Source organism: Martes martes, assembly GCF_963455335.1.
Source record: "Martes martes genome assembly, chromosome: 7".
Taxonomy (NCBI): Eukaryota; Metazoa; Chordata; class Mammalia; order Carnivora; family Mustelidae; genus Martes; species Martes martes.
The window spans coordinates 50,287,426-50,302,943 of NC_137894.1; the positions used below are offsets into that span (position 1 = coordinate 50,287,426).

Sequence of the window (15,518 nt, forward strand, 5' to 3'; positions counted from 1 at the left end):
TCTCAGTTTTGTTTGGAGATCAGTGGGGCAGAACCTTCAGGGGCAGTTGCCTTTTTATGTGGTCAGACATCGAGGGCTCAGGTCTGAAGATTCTGACATTGTGCTGCCAAGTCCTCCCCTTTCTAAAGGGATTGAATCAGTCTCAGGCCCCTGCACACCTTCCCTGGTTCTGTTTCTTATTAGTTCTAGGATGTCAGCGACACTGGGCCCAGGGAATATCTCCTAGCTGCAGTACCTTTAACTACTGTGTTGTGACATGACACAGGCCCCTCTTTGCCCCAGGGTCCCCCATTTGACATGAGAGACTCCATCTTGCTCTCTACAGGTTGTCTCAGATCACACTTCATAAATAGAAATACTCTCTGGTATTTGGGGCTGAAGAAGGAGAGTATAAGGACAGGTATTCTGGGTACCAGTGTTTGGAGGACTTGAAAGATGACTTTTTTTCATTGTTTTGGTACAACTGTGTCTCAAAACCATAATAAAAGATAAATGTCTTCATGCAGAATATAATAATGTCTTAGGGTGTCTGAAGCTGGAATCCATGGGCTTCCAAAGACTCCATGGAAGGAACTGATAGGGTCATGAACTGATATGGGGTATTAACCTCAAAAAATAAAACTGCCAGTTATTTTACCACCAAAAATGGGCTTATTCAGGAATAGCTGAGAATTGCAATCAGAGACAAGCAAGCTACAGCAGAAGTGTAGGCAAGTGCCTGAACAAAGAAGAGGAATACTTTTTTTCCAGAGGAAAGGAAGACGTTTGGAAAGCTGTTATAAATAGAAAGTTCCCTGGAGTAACAGGGAGTTGGAAGTGTGGTAGCTTTGCTTTGGCTGGGTTGTGACAGACTCAGTTGGCTGGACTGTTGAGGAGCAGGGTGGGGAAGGCTATCTTCCTACTGGGCTAGTGAAGTAGTTTGCCTTGCAAAGTAGTCTTGCCCTGTTGGATCTGTAATTGGTGCGTGATAGGGCATGAGAGCGCCCCCTGCTGGCCGCCACAGCCATTCAAAACCGGGTTTCCATGTGTTAATTTTCACAGGGAGGGAAAAAAATTAACATCTTTATTTTCACTAACCTGCCACTGAGATTTAACAATTCCTTCAGTTCTGGGGGCACCTGGCTGGCTTATTTGGGAGAGTATGCAAGTCTTGGTCACAGGGTGGTGAGTTCAAGCCCCACATTGGGTGTAGAAGTGACTTAAATAAATACAACTTTAAAAAAAAGATTTCTTTCTGTTGGTGGTCTTTTTGGTTATTTCCCTATATTGCTGCTGTGAACAATGCCTCCATGAACATAGGGGTGTGGATATCTCTTTGATCTCTTGATTTCAATTCCTTTCTATAAACATCTTGAAGTGGGATTGCTGGATCATATAGTTGTTCAATATTTTTTAATGATTTGTGTATTTATTGGTGGTAGAGGGGCAGGACAAGAGAGTGAGAGAGAGGAAGAATCCCAACAAACTCCCCAATGAGCATGGAGTTCAATATGGGGCTTGATCTCCCAACCCTGAGAACATGACCTGAGCCAAAATCAAGAGTCAGACACTAAACTGACTGAGCACCCAGGTGCCCCAGTAGTTTGCTTTTTGGAGAAAACTCCATACTATTTTCCATAATATCTACACCAATTTACGTTCCCACCAATAGTGTACTAGGGTTCTCTTTTCTCTGTATCCTCACTGTCTTGTGTTAGCCTCAAGTATTGGAGAGTGATGCCATCAACTAGGGCATGTAGATTGCCCACACTATTCGTGGTCAGCCCCACAGGCGTTTTCCCATCCAGAGCTGATCTTGTGGCTGGACTGGCCCTTGTGACTCTTAGGGTGATTGCAAGATACACCTCTGCAACAACCCTCAGGGAGCTTTGAAAAAACGAGGCTAATAAGCCTCATATATTCGGGAAGGTACATGGCACAGCCAAAGCCACACAGTGAGGTCTTGAGTAGAGAAAGAGTAAAAGTGCAGAGACTTGGGGCTCTGCCTTTATTGGAGTCAAAGGTGGTATGCCCAGGATTTTGAGGTTTCACTTTTTATTGGTGAATTTAAAATATAAGAGTGGGAATGAACTCATGGGAAAGGAAAAGGTGGGGTCACACAAATGGTCAGTTATCTAGGTCACCCAGGGCCAAAGGGGGTGCATCATGGGTGGGTTGGCATCACTCCTTAGCTAGCTGTACAGCTAGCAATGTGTGTATTTGTGATGGATGTCTTTGAATAAGATGCCTTGGCAATAAAAAGCTTATTGTCAGGCACTTAACGCTACACTTATGCCACTTCTTACCTTTTTTTTTTTTTTAATGATAGCCATTCAATAAAAGATGTGTGGTAATATCTCATTGCAGTTTTGATTTGCATTTCCTTGATGATTAGTGATGATGAATGGCTAAGGAACATATGGTATAAACACACAACGGAATGTGATGCCTTAAAACGGAAGGAAATCCTGTGATTTGGACAACATGGATGGACCTGGTGGACATTATGTTGAGTGAAATAAGTCAGACACTGAAAGACAAATACTGTCTGATCTCGCTTATATGTGGAATCTACAACAGTCAGACTCACAGAAGCAGAGTACAGTGGTGGTTACTAGGGGCTTGCAAGGTAAGAGACATGGGGAAATGTTGGCCAAATTTCAGTTTAGCAACTGAATAAATTCTGGAGATCTGATATATAACATAATGACTGTAGTCATGTTAAAACTCAAAATGGAGTTCCTTGTGCTAAGCCCCACATTACCAAATAGAGACTTATCTCCAGTTTTGACTCTCCCAGAAATTGGGACCTGCTTGTTCAGCACTAGTTAGATGATCTGCCTGACAGATCCCTGCCATTCCCTAAAGGAAAGTAACTTTGCAAAACCGGACCTGCTCTTTTGCCTAGTATTTCATCGCCGTTCCTGCTTCCTCCTGCCTATAAACATCTTTCATTCTGTACAGCTCCTTGGAGCTCTTTTCTCTCTGCTAGATTGGATGCTGCCTCATCCATGACACTGAATAAAGCCAATAAGCTCTTAAAAATTTACTCAGTTAAGAAGTCCCTAGCTGGCTCAGTCAGAGGAGTGTGTGATCCGTGATCTCTGGGTTGTGGTTTTGAGCACCACTTGGGTGTAGAGATTACTAAAAGTAAATAAACTTAAAAAAAAAAAACACCCGGAAGTTATTTTTAAAAAATTTACTCATTAAGTATTTTTTACAGTGGCAATACACTATTATACACTTGAAATTTGTTAACAGGGTAAATCCTAATTATTCTTACAATACACATGAAGGAATCCCTATGGGAGGTGATAAACTTGTTAATGAGCCTGATTGTAGGGAGAATTCCACAATGTATAAGTATACCAAATTAAATTTTTAAAAGACTTCTTTCTGTATCTGCTGTAACTCAAATGATTTTAGTGTAGTCCTTACATACACACACACACACACACACACACAGACACACAGATACACACACACCCTTCCTTTCCTTAGCAGCCGGCGTCTGCAAATAACGCTGTTCCCCAGTTTGTTTAAAAGAGTCAAAGGTAAGCTTTGTGCAGTGGCAGTAGCCAATGAGGTTTATCCGAGACACAATTATTGCTAATTAAAAGAGTCAAAGGTAGAAGGAAGGGGCATGGAAATTGAGAAAGATCATTCTCTGTGGAGTAAATGAGATAAGGGGTTCTGTGTTGTGGTCATGGGTGTGGTGGGCATTAGTCTTTGACCAGAGTATATGAGGATAGTAAGGTGTGTTCATGCTTATAAACTGAAGAGGGTAGGAGGAAAAAAAATTCCCCCCCACAAGAACCTTAGCACAGCCTTCTCAGATACCTGCAGATTAAGTCCTTTATTATAAGGAAAATATGAAAGATGTTTCCATCAGGAAGAGTGAATGAGTCTTAAATGATGTCATATATTTCCATTATTCTGACTTACTAGAGGGAATCAAAAGTCTGGGAAGAGAGAAAGGAAATCTCTTGTATCATTACATGATGCTGTTAGACCAGCACAATAAGGAGCCAGATTATCCAGACAGGGCTCTCATTTTGCCAGTATGCATTTCCAAATTTCTAGTGCTTCTCCCAACAGTTGAAATTTGGGAATGACCAAAGCAGTTACTTTCAAAACTCTCCTTGTGATGAAGTGGAAAAGAACCTGGGTTAGGAGCCAGTTCAACTGGATTCTTGTCTCAGCTTTCCCACTATTTATCTGACAGTCAGATGACATAAATCTACTAAAAAGTGAACAAGATCAATATGAGGAAAACTACAAAACTCTGCTGAAAGAAACAAAGAAAGTCTAAATACATGAGGAGATCTTCCTTGTTCATGTGGAAGGAAACCAGACCATGTCACCCCAAGTTATGGCTCGTTGAGACAAAAATTTGTTGGCACTAAAGACACTCAAGAATCAAAATGCGGAAAGGCTCTCCATTTTTGCCTAAAGGCAGGAAATAAGGGCGTTTGGGTTGCTTGGTTGGTTGGGCGTCTGCATTTGGTCATAATCTCTGGGTCTTGGGTCCGGCCCCAAGTCAGGTTCCTGCTCCGTGAGGAGTCTGCTTCTCCCTCTCCCTCTGCTCCCCCCCACCCCAGCTTGTGCTTTCTCTCCCTGACTTCCTCTCAAATAGGTAGAGTCTTTGGGGGGGAAAAAGTATTTAAGGCAGGAAAAAAATTCTTTGTCTGACAACCTTACCAGCCAGAGGTGGCACCAGAGGAATCTGGAAACAAACCTTGTTCACCTAACCCTTTTCTTTCTTGTTACTTCTTCACCATCTACTACCCAAAGGACCAAAGCCCTTTATCTTGTCAATTCTTCACAAATGTACTGTTATTTAGTCTAAAAGATACAAAATCTTCCTTCTCTGGTCACTTCTTCAGGTCTTCATTCTCTTGCGAAGGCTACTATGCACACGTACAAATCTAATCAAATCTCTATGCTTTTCTCTTACTTATCTCTGTCAATTCAATTTTCAGACCCAGCCAGAAACCATAAGAGAGCCAAGGAAAATGGTTTCCTCTCCTACAATGACATTATGCATTGTCAAAACCCCTAGAACTATTGAATGCAATGAATTAATGCTAATTAAATTGTGGACTTTAGTTAATAATAAACAATATTGGCTCATCAATTATAGCAAAAGTACCACACTAATGCAAGACGTTAATAAGAGGAAAACTGTGGGCTGTGTGGGTAGGCGAGTGAGGAAGGGAGAAGCCTATGAAAATTTTCTATACTTTTACTCACTTTTACTGTAAACCTAAAAACTGCTCTGAACCAATCTATTGATTAAAACACACACACACACACACAAAGGTGTCTGTGTGTCTAGCACTCATCGATCCTATTGTACAGCCACACATCCCGCCTCTCTCTGTAGCCAAAAACCTTGATAGCATCCCGAGCCCACTAGCAGAGGAAAACAGTATCAGATTACCCCTGTGCCTGGGCAGGAGTTCCCAACCCTAGACCCTCTCATCAGAAGTGCCTAAGAGACTTTTAAGAAGGTCTAGATTCCAGGCCTCCCAAAACAGATTCTTTGGGAACCAGGTTTTTTGCACGTCTGTGTTGATGAGCTCCACAGTGAATCTCATATCCATGCCTAGTGGAGAACCATTTTCTCTGATTCACGCTGATTTTCACCCAGCGCCCAAGTTCTCAAGTCTGGCTTTCTGCCTGATTCCTGAAACAAAGTTTCCACCTTGTCTTAATTCAGGCAGGTGAAAGACTGTCTTGCTACCCCAAGTAAAGTGCAAGACAGATTGGGGAGGACACAACTGGGAGAGTCTACCTCTGCTCCTTATCTCTCTTAAATTATCACAATTCTTACAAGTGTGGGGGAGGAAAAATATCCATTCCTTCTACCCTTCTAAGTTCTCAGCTGGGCCTCCATAACAAAAACAAACAAACAGACCAAGAAAAAAAAACCAGATTAATAAAAGAAAAGCATGCACATTTATTTCACATAAGTTTAAGGTGACATGGGAGCCATCCCAAGGAAATGAAGCCGGAAAGAAGTGGTTACACCTGAGTGTTTGTGAGCTAGGTTAGATGAAGTGTTGGAAGGTGTGGAAAGATGTGATAGAACGAAGGGTATGAACCAAACCCTCTTCCAGGAGGGTTTTATGATCTGCTTCTGCAGAAGGTCAGTAAGTCCTTCCTGTACCTGTCCTTTCTCAAATTTCTTCAGCTTAAAAGATTGAATTTGCCAAGTTGCCAGATTCTGGAGTAGCATATCCTGAACTGTCAAAAGCTCCCTGTGATGGAAATGGACCTGGCAGTTGGCTTGGTCCTTGTGCCAGCCCTACAATCCTAAAGCAACTTCAGGGCATTTGATGCGTCCATTGTGGGGTTTCTGTAGAAACAAGCCCGTGTCTACTCCACATTCCTGCCTGGCTGGAAGGGGATTAGGCTGAAGTCCTGCTGTTTGGTCTATTCCTTCTCTAGACTTTTATATGCTTGCTGAATGGAAAAGGAATAGTGCCAAATTCTTGTCACTGAAATAACAGAACATTAGTATCTTGAATGATACACAATATTCAGCCATATTCAACCTCTTAGAACGCTCCCTCTTCCCTGGTTGCTGAGGTCTTTCTTGTCAGGCCCCTGACAAGTGAGTGGTCAGAACAGTGAGTCAGAGACTAATGCTACCTGATGAGCTAGCTTCAAGTTCCTTTGTGATGTTTAGATTTATTGTTTCTGCACAGCTACAAACCTGACTGTCAAAATGGCTCCCAAGGCTTAGCCTGCTGCTCATTTCGGACATGTAATATCTTTTACTTCTTGTCCAGTTGCTAGGTCACACTGTCTTATGACTCCCTTCTCTCCACATCTGTCTTTGGGAACTCTATATATTTTTCTGTATAAGGTGTAAGTTTCCCATTTCTGCTGAGGGGAAAACTGTCCAAGACTTGGAAATGGACCAAAGAGATTACAGTGTGTCCTTTCATTGGGGTGCCAGTGGTTGTTCACCCCCAGGGATGAGCTGACACTACAGAGGTGTATACCTTGGCTGGACTTGCAGGATACAAAGGAAATTGTCTGAACTGGTAAGAGCCCAGATATTTCCTGTTCACTGCAAAGTAAATGAATTTTGTCCAGCATAAAATAGAAATTTTCTGTAAACCAAGATCATATTTGCACTATTTTTACCATGTTACGGGTATCCTCATTATTAATGCATAAGCCAAATAAAAAGAGTTATTTATGTGTCTATTCAATGAGATGGGTTTTTTTTACTATTTTTTATATTTAATTTTTTTTATTTTTTATAAACATATAATGTATTTTTTTTTATATAATGTATTTTTATCCCCAGGGGTACAGGTCTATGAATCACCAGGTTTACACACTTCACAGCACTCACCATAGCACATACCCTCCCCAATGTCCATAACTCCACTCCCCTCTCCCAACCCCCCTTCCCCCAGCAACCCTCAGTTTGTTCTGTGAGATTAAGAGTCACTTATGGTTTGTCTCCCTCCCGATCCCATCTTGTTTCATTTATTCTTTTCCTACCTCCCAAATCCTCCATGTTGCATCTCCACTTCCTCATATCAGGGAGATCATATGATAGTTGTCTTTCTCCGATTGACTTATTTCGCTCAGCATAATACTCTCTAGTTCCATCCACGTTGTCGCAAATGGCAAGATTTCATTTCTTTTGAAGGCTGCATAGTATTCCATTGTGTATATATACCACTCTTCTTTATCCATTCATCTGTTGATGGACATCTAGGTTCTTTCCGTAGTTTGGCTATTGTGGACATTGCTGCTATAAACATTCGGGTGCACGTGCCCCTTTGGATCACTACGTTTGAATCTTTAGGGTAAATATCCAGTAGTGCAATTGCTGGGTCACAAGGTAGCTCTATTTTCAACTTTTTGAGGAACCTCCATGCTGTTTTCCAGAGTGGTTGCACCAGCTTGCATTCCCACCAACAGTGTAGGAGGGTTCCCCTTTCTCCGCATCCTCGCCAGCATCTGTCATTTCCTGACTGGTTAATTTTAGCCATTCTGACTGGCGTGAGGTGGTATCTCATTGTGGTTTTGATTTGTATTTCCCTGATGCCGAGTGATGTGGAGCATTTTTTCATGTGTCTGTTGGCCGAGATGGTGTATTTTTTTAAGCTTTCATAATAGTCACATGTTTTCCTTTTAGAAAAAATTATAGTTTAAACCTTGACATTTTTATGGATGTTGTTTCCTTTGCTCAGAATATTCTTTCTAACCTCATCTGCTTGGTTTCTTAACCATCCTTCCAGGCTGTGCTCGATATCCTCTCCTGTGAGCTCTCTAAGGCACAGAACTACTGTTTCAACCTTCATTTGCCCAGATCTTACTAACACCCATTCCATTCTATTACACTAATAAATTACCTTATCATTGTAAAAAGTGTACTTGCAGGGTAAATTCAGTTTGAAAACATCAGATCTGAAGTGCCTTGGTGGCACAGTCAGTTAAGCCACCAACTAATCTCGGTTTCGGCTCAGGTCTTGATCTCAGAGTTGTGAGTCCTGAGTGAGGCTCTGGGCTCCATGTGGAGTCGGTTTGCAATTGTCTCTTCCTCCCCCTCTGCCCTCCTGCTCCCACTCTCTCTCCCTCTAAAATAAAAATAAATCTTAAATAAATAAAAAATGTAGGATCTGTTGTCTCCGTCCTCTGCTCCTTACTGTAGTTCCTCAAGACAGGATAGTTTTTACAAACCACATATTTATACACTTAGCTTTCCCTCCTTCCTTCTTCTTCTTTTTTTAAAAAGATTTTATTTATTCATTGGACAGACAGAGATCACAAGTAGGCAGAGAGGCAGGTAGAGAGAGAGGAGGAAGCAGGCTCCCTGCCAAGCAGAGAGCCTGATGCGGGGCTCGATCCCAGGACCCTGAGATCATGACCTGAGCTGAAGGCAGAGGCTTTAACCCACTGAGCCACCCAGGTGCCCCTCCCTCCTTCCTTCTAATTGGGCTAGAGTTCCTCCATTACACAAATACAGGAACTAAATTCTTCACCCCAGCCAAATTCTTTTCTTTAAGATTTTATTATTTATTTGAGAGGAAGAGAGAGCAAGCACAAGGGGGGAAGAGGGCCAGAGGGAGAGGGAGAAGCAGGATCCCCTCTGAGCAGCAAGCCTAATGGGTGCAAACCCAGGACCCAGAGATCAAGACCTGAGTAAAGCAGAGGCTTACCTGTTTAACCAATGAGCCACCCAGGTGCCCCAAACCACATACTTACATACATACATACTCCCTGTCCTTCAGGGTCTAAATCAACTATCTGTTCCAAAACACCATTGGTTCTGTGATAGTTGAGTATTTAGGTAAGGCAGGAATGTTTTCAGTTCCCCAGCGCTTTTCTTTTTTTCTTGATCTATGCTTTTTTTCATGCATTCCAATAGATCATGGGAGAAGTGACTCTAAAGCTACAGTGGATTATTATTCCTACTACTGGTTATATTTCAGACATTATCTGATGAAATATGGAAACCAACAGAAAATATGTAGGATGCATTGGTTGTCAGGGTTAGGACCTGTGTGTGAAGGACTATGCAGACTCAATGAGGTATCCATTCCACCTCCAACTAAACATAGACCATGGCTTCTAGGGACATATGTAAAAGCCCTGAGCATTCTTTGAAGGGATGGAGAACATTCTTGCTCCAAAATCCAAAAGACACAGGGGTGAGGGAAATGGCAGCAGCCTTGGGTTGCTAAATAACCTCAAAGGGCACCTGGGCCCAAACAGCTCTCCTGAGAATGCTGCTGAATGCAATCCAGATGGCCCCAGGCTGACAATGACATGACCGAGATTCCAGACACACACACTCAAGGTCATTACAGTGCAGGAGAAAATGCTTTTATTATTGTGAACACAATACAGCAAAGCTTGGCAGGAGTTTCAAGATTAAAAATAGGGGGCCTGGGTCTTTCTTTGTCTTCTTCCCTATGGCCTTCCTTTGAAACACGCAGAGCTCCAAAGCAAAAAAGAATCCTATTTGTTTTTGTCCCCAACCCTGATCTTGTAGCTTGGCCCTCTAATTCTCTCATTCCCCACCTTCTTTCTTCCATGGGAACCATGGGAATCAACAAAAGAAAAGAAAAGGCAGAAGGGATCATAAGAGAACCTGCATCGAGTGAGGGACTTTGGCTTTAACCAAAGTGTAAGTGAACCAGAGGAGTGGTTTTATCTAAGTGCACAGGAAGCAGGCGATTAGGAGGGAAGCCCCGCTGACGGCGCTCACAGGCAACAACATAGAACCGTTTCTGGAGAGTAGTACTGTAGCGGCAATTGCGATATGTCCCTCCAGTGTGGTAACAGGAAGTCATTCTAATACGATATCTACTCCGGTGGCAGTTAGTCCTGCCATTCCTGCAGGTCATGTTGCGCAAAAGACAGGTAGCAGCCACATTATCCAAGCTGTCATGCAGAAAGGTGTTTTTAGGCTTACATCGCTTATCCTGAAGATTGACACGAGGCATTGCTGTCTGGCAATTGACAGGACGTGGTCTTAAATGTCGAAGCATGAATGTTTGAACACTGACGGAGGATTGAGCCCAGTCATCCAGTGGAACACTGACGGAGGATTGAGCCCAGTCATCCAGTGGAACACTGACGGAGGATTGAGCCCAGTCATCCAGTGGATGCACTGGCTCCCACGATCCCAGCAGCACCAGGAGGAGAGGAAATGGTCCCAGAAGATTCAGCATCATCTCTTCTGTGTAGGAAGGGGAGAAAACTGGGAGAATGATAGTAGTAGAAGCCATAAGAGCAAAATTACTATTTACAATAATTTAGATGCTTAGTGTGCCCTTTAAGATTTCATTGTTTTTTTTGTTGTTGTTGTTGTTGTTCTTTAAACAATCTCTCTGACGTGAATCTCACAATTCTAGGAAGGACCTGAAGCCCAGGGAGGAGGAATGTGAGTTAAGATGACTTTTCCTCTAAATGGCAGATCCCATTCTTGTCTTTGTCCTATACCTCCTGGTCCAGAACCTTGTCTCTTCCCTCCTCCCTCCTGGAATATTTCTCCTCCATCTATATGATCTGGACCTTCTGGCCATCATCACGGCTCTACTCTCCACAGCCCCCAGGCTTCTCCTCTTACCAGGTCTCCTTGCTGGGGCTCCTGCTGAGGACAGAGGCCGTGGTTAGTCCCAGGCTCAGAGGCTTTTGTCTGCTGTTCTTCTGCCAGGTATGCCAGCGTGGCCTGTGTGCAGCAAGGAAGGGTTCTCAGCCCTAGGAAAGAGGAAAGGGAAAATTAGGGCTTGGAAGATGCCCTTCCTGTGCACAGTGTGGTTGAGACCCAGGGATACTGGTTGAGCCAGTATCCCTGCAGATGCAGGAAGACCAAGCCTACTTAAAGGAACAAGGGAGAAGTGATAACTTCCTCAAAGAAGTGTGAGGAAACAATTTCCTTTTGATATGGGTTGAGTGCTTACTTCTCCATTGAAGCTTCAGTGTTTTGAGGCTCTATGATTTCGATCCCTTAGGAGAAAACACACGATGTAAATTTGATATAATAGTTACCATATACTTGGTAATGTTGCAACAACAGACTCAAATGAATTATTCATTTATGTGTCCATTTATTGGGCCAGATACTGGGCTGCTGAGATTCAGGAGATCATGACCTAATGAAAGAGATGGTCACTTAAATAGGGAAATACATTGTATATAAGAACTGTCAATAGCTCTAGCGTCTGGGGTGGAAGAGTGCCAGGGGGCTGTGAGGAGCTGACAGAGAGAAGGTCACAACACCTGAACTGGGTTTTGAGGATTAAGTAGAAATTAGGTGAAGTGGATGGTAAGGTCATGGCAAAGAGGGAGCTGTGTGTGAAGACGAGGCAAGACCCTTGGCTCCTAGACCAAAGCATAAACAAAACTGTGGTGCATTAGTTGCATTATTAACTTTATATTGTTTTGTTCCCTGCTTAAATATGTTTCATGCATCTTTTTTTGTTGAAAATTGTATTTATTTATTTGGAGAGAGAGCAAGAGAGAGACAGAGTACAAGGAAATGGAAGGGCAAAGAGAGAGAATCCCCAGGTAGACTCCCCACCTACCATTTAGCCAAATTAGGGCTCAATCCCACCACCCATGAGACCATGACCCGAGCTGAAACCAAGGGTCACAGGCTCAAGTGACTGAGCCAACAAGGTACCCCTGTTTTCCTTATCTCTTATCCTCATGCAGAATCAGTCATTAACTTTGTCTTTCCACTTCTATTCTGTGTTTACCCACTGAGGGTAGAAACATAACAGGAACCAGATAGTAACATTTGTTTTGATGTATGTGATCCCCAGTGCCAAAGAGGGCCCCACTGTGCACAAGAATGAGTACATCCACATTGTTTCAAGGACCTCCCAACTAGTTTCAGGAAAACCTTTACCTTCCTTTCATGTATATAAGTTGTCTCTAAGCTCAACAGGGCAAGGCAGCTTTGGGAATGATCCCCTGTTTTCTCCTTGGGCTGCCCTTTTAAAGCAAAGCCTTCTTTGCTTTAAATCCAGTGTCTCAGAATTTGGCTTACTGTATATTGGGGACATGGACAGGTTGGAGTTTGGTAAGAAAGAGACCCATAGGCATGAAGGAGAAGGGCCAGATTAGGGTATTTGCCCTTGGGAACATTTTCTTACTTTTCCATTGGTACTGTAAATCCCTTTTTTTGGAAATGTATTGTTTCTTGGAGGGCTCCCAGAAAAGCCTCCCACAGGGACGCCCTGCCTCTAGCCTCTTTTCCTTCCAATGTGTTGTACATATCCCTTCCAGGTTAGTACTCCTTGAGCATAAACTGAATAGGGGAACACTCTTGCTTTTAATTTCTTCAATTATCTACAGGATAAAAATGATGTCTTTTTAGAGCAATATCGCAAGATACAAGGTTAATATACAAAAATCAATTGCTTTCTTAGATACCAGCAATGAACAATTAAAATTTGAAAAAAAATTACATTAGCAACAAAGAAAGATGAAATACGTAGATACGAATCTATAAAAAGTGAACAAGACCAATATGAGGAAAACTGCAAAGCTCTGATGAAAGAAATTAAAGAAAATGTAAAAAGAAAAAAAAAAAGAAGGAGGAGATATTCCTTGTCCATGCTGAAGGAAAGTAGACTGTGTCAAACCAAACTATGGCTCTTTGACATAAAAATTATTTAGCACTAAAGGCACTCAAGAATCAAAATGCAGAAAAGGTTCTCCCTTTTTTGACTAAAGGCAGAAAATAAATTCTTTTCCTGATGACCATCTCTTACCAGGTCGAGGTGGTGCCAGAGCAATCTGCAAACAAACCTTGTAAAAGTAACCCCTTTCTTTCTAGTTACTTCTTCACCATTTACTACCCACACATCAAACCCTTTATCTGGTCAATTCTTCACAAATATATTGTTTCTTTGTCTAAAAGGTTTAAAAGCTTCCTGCCCTGTTCATTTCTTTGGGTCTTCATTTCCTGTGAAGGCTCCTACGTACATGTCAAGATTTATCAAATTTGTATGCTTTTCTCCTTTTCATCTCTGTCAGTTCAATTTTCAGACCCAGCCAGAGACCATAAGAGAGCTAAGGAAAATGCTTTCCTCTCCTACAATGACATTAGACATTGTCAAAACCCCTAGAACTATTGAATGTAATAAATTAATGCTAATTAAATTGTGGATTTTAGGGCACCTGGGTGGCTCAGTCACTTAAGTGTCTGCCTCCTGTTGATGTCATGATATCAGGGTCTTGGGATGGAGTCCCATGCTGGGCTCTGTGCTTAGTGGGGAGCCTAATTCTCCCTCCCCCTCTGTCTCTCCCCCTGCCTTTGCTTTCTCATCTTTCTCTGGCAAATAAATATATGAATCTTTTTTAAAAAAAACTGTGAACTGTAGTTAATAATGAATATTGGCTCATGAATTGTTGCAAAAGTATCACACTAATGCCAGATGTTAGTAATAGGAAAACTGTGGGCTGTGTGGATAAGAAAGTGCGGAAGGGAGAAGGCTATGAGACTTCTCTATACGATCTTTTTTCCCTCTCTCTTTAGAAGTTTTATATGCTTGCTGAGCCTGATGCAGACCTCTATTCTTGGTTTCTGGGAACATGACCCGAACCTTAGACAGAAGCTTAACTGACTGAACCATCCAGGTGCCCAAAGGAATGCTTTCATACACTGTTTCCAAAGAATTTTGATTGGGTTGCTGTCAGAAAACTAATCTTGAATAAACATAATTGGTTGCAAAAGGGATCACAGTGCAAAGTCCAATAGATGCTGTGGCAAGATGCAGGTGTTCTGTAGTCCTTAGAGTTTTTATGGTTTGGACCAGTTCAAACGTCATGAGGCCATCCAGTGAGGATGTGCATAAAGGCCACCTCCTTAATGACCTCCCTGCTCCATTTTTTTTTTCCCTGCTCCATTTTAAACCCCCTTGACATAAGGAACTTTATCTATTTTTATTTTGCAGTAAACTCTACCCTTAAGGTGGGGCTCAAACTCATGACCCTAGGATCAGTGTTACCTGCTTTACCAACTGAGCAAGCCAAATACCCCATGTGACTTTATGTTATTTGACCTTTGACAGGGGGCAGAGGGAAATTGTAATTTTTTCTGTTTCTTAGTCAGAATGTTCAGTTTATACCCAGAACTTCTCTTCAAAGCATATTAGTAACAATGCCATACATAGTCTCCTGATTCTCTCTTTGAATGCAAAACATGTCAACAGGATTAGAAAGAGAAATACAGGCATTTAAGAAACCCATTGGTGTTTCTATACAAAATCTCTGGTGCACCTCAAAACCCAGCTCAAGTCAAGCATTCCTTGATAACAGGGACTCACATGCTGATAGGCTGAATGGAGGTTGTGTCATGACCACGTTATGAAGGAGTTCACATTAGTTGTGTCTTTCCATAATGTCAGCTTTAGTCAATTATAAAGCAACGTTAAAGCACAATTAGAAAGCAGGTTCAGGATTCCAAACTCAATGACATTTCACCATGTGATTCAACTTGGCTTCTTAAAAAGCACACAGAGCAGGACACAAGACAAACCACAGCACAGAGCTGATAACAGAAGGATGTAGTAAGTTAACGAACGAAATTCGAGTCAGTCTGTGGGCACACAGTTGAGATAAGGCCTCGGTCATGTCCTGGTCAGCTTTGGACACTCACTGCTTCCTATGTCCCAGCAGGGAAGGATCTCAGTTCTGTCTGGAGATTAACAGGGTAGAGCCTTTGGGGGTAGTTGCCTTTTTAAGTGGTCTCTGACATAGAGGAGTAAGGTCTGAACAGTCTGACAGTTCACTGTCTAATCCTCTCCCTCCTAAAGGGATTGAATTGGTTTCAGGCCCTTGCAGACCTTTTTTGGTTCTGCTCCTTATTAGTTCTGGGATGTCAGCTGACAGTGGTCCCAGGGAATATCTCCTAGCTGCAGTACCTTTAACTACTGTGTCATGGCTTGACACAGGGTCCCACTTGACATGAGAGACTCCATCTTGCTCTCTACAGGTTGTCTCAGATCTCACTCCATGAATCCAATGACCCTCTGGAATTTGGGGTGAAG

At 42.4% G+C, this 15,518-nt stretch overlaps 1 protein-coding gene across 1 annotated transcript; it reads right to left on the reverse strand.

The window, feature by feature from the left end:
- Positions 1–10,130: 10,130 nt before the first annotated feature.
- Positions 10,131–10,745, reverse strand: LOC308346617 (ribonuclease K6-like; the record flags this gene model as incomplete). Its single annotated transcript, XM_080809677.1, has 1 exon — positions 10,131–10,745. One exon carries the CDS (start codon positions 10,743–10,745, stop codon positions 10,131–10,133), a length of 615 nt encoding a protein of 204 aa, XP_080665803.1.
- Positions 10,746–15,518: the final 4,773 nt, after the last annotated feature.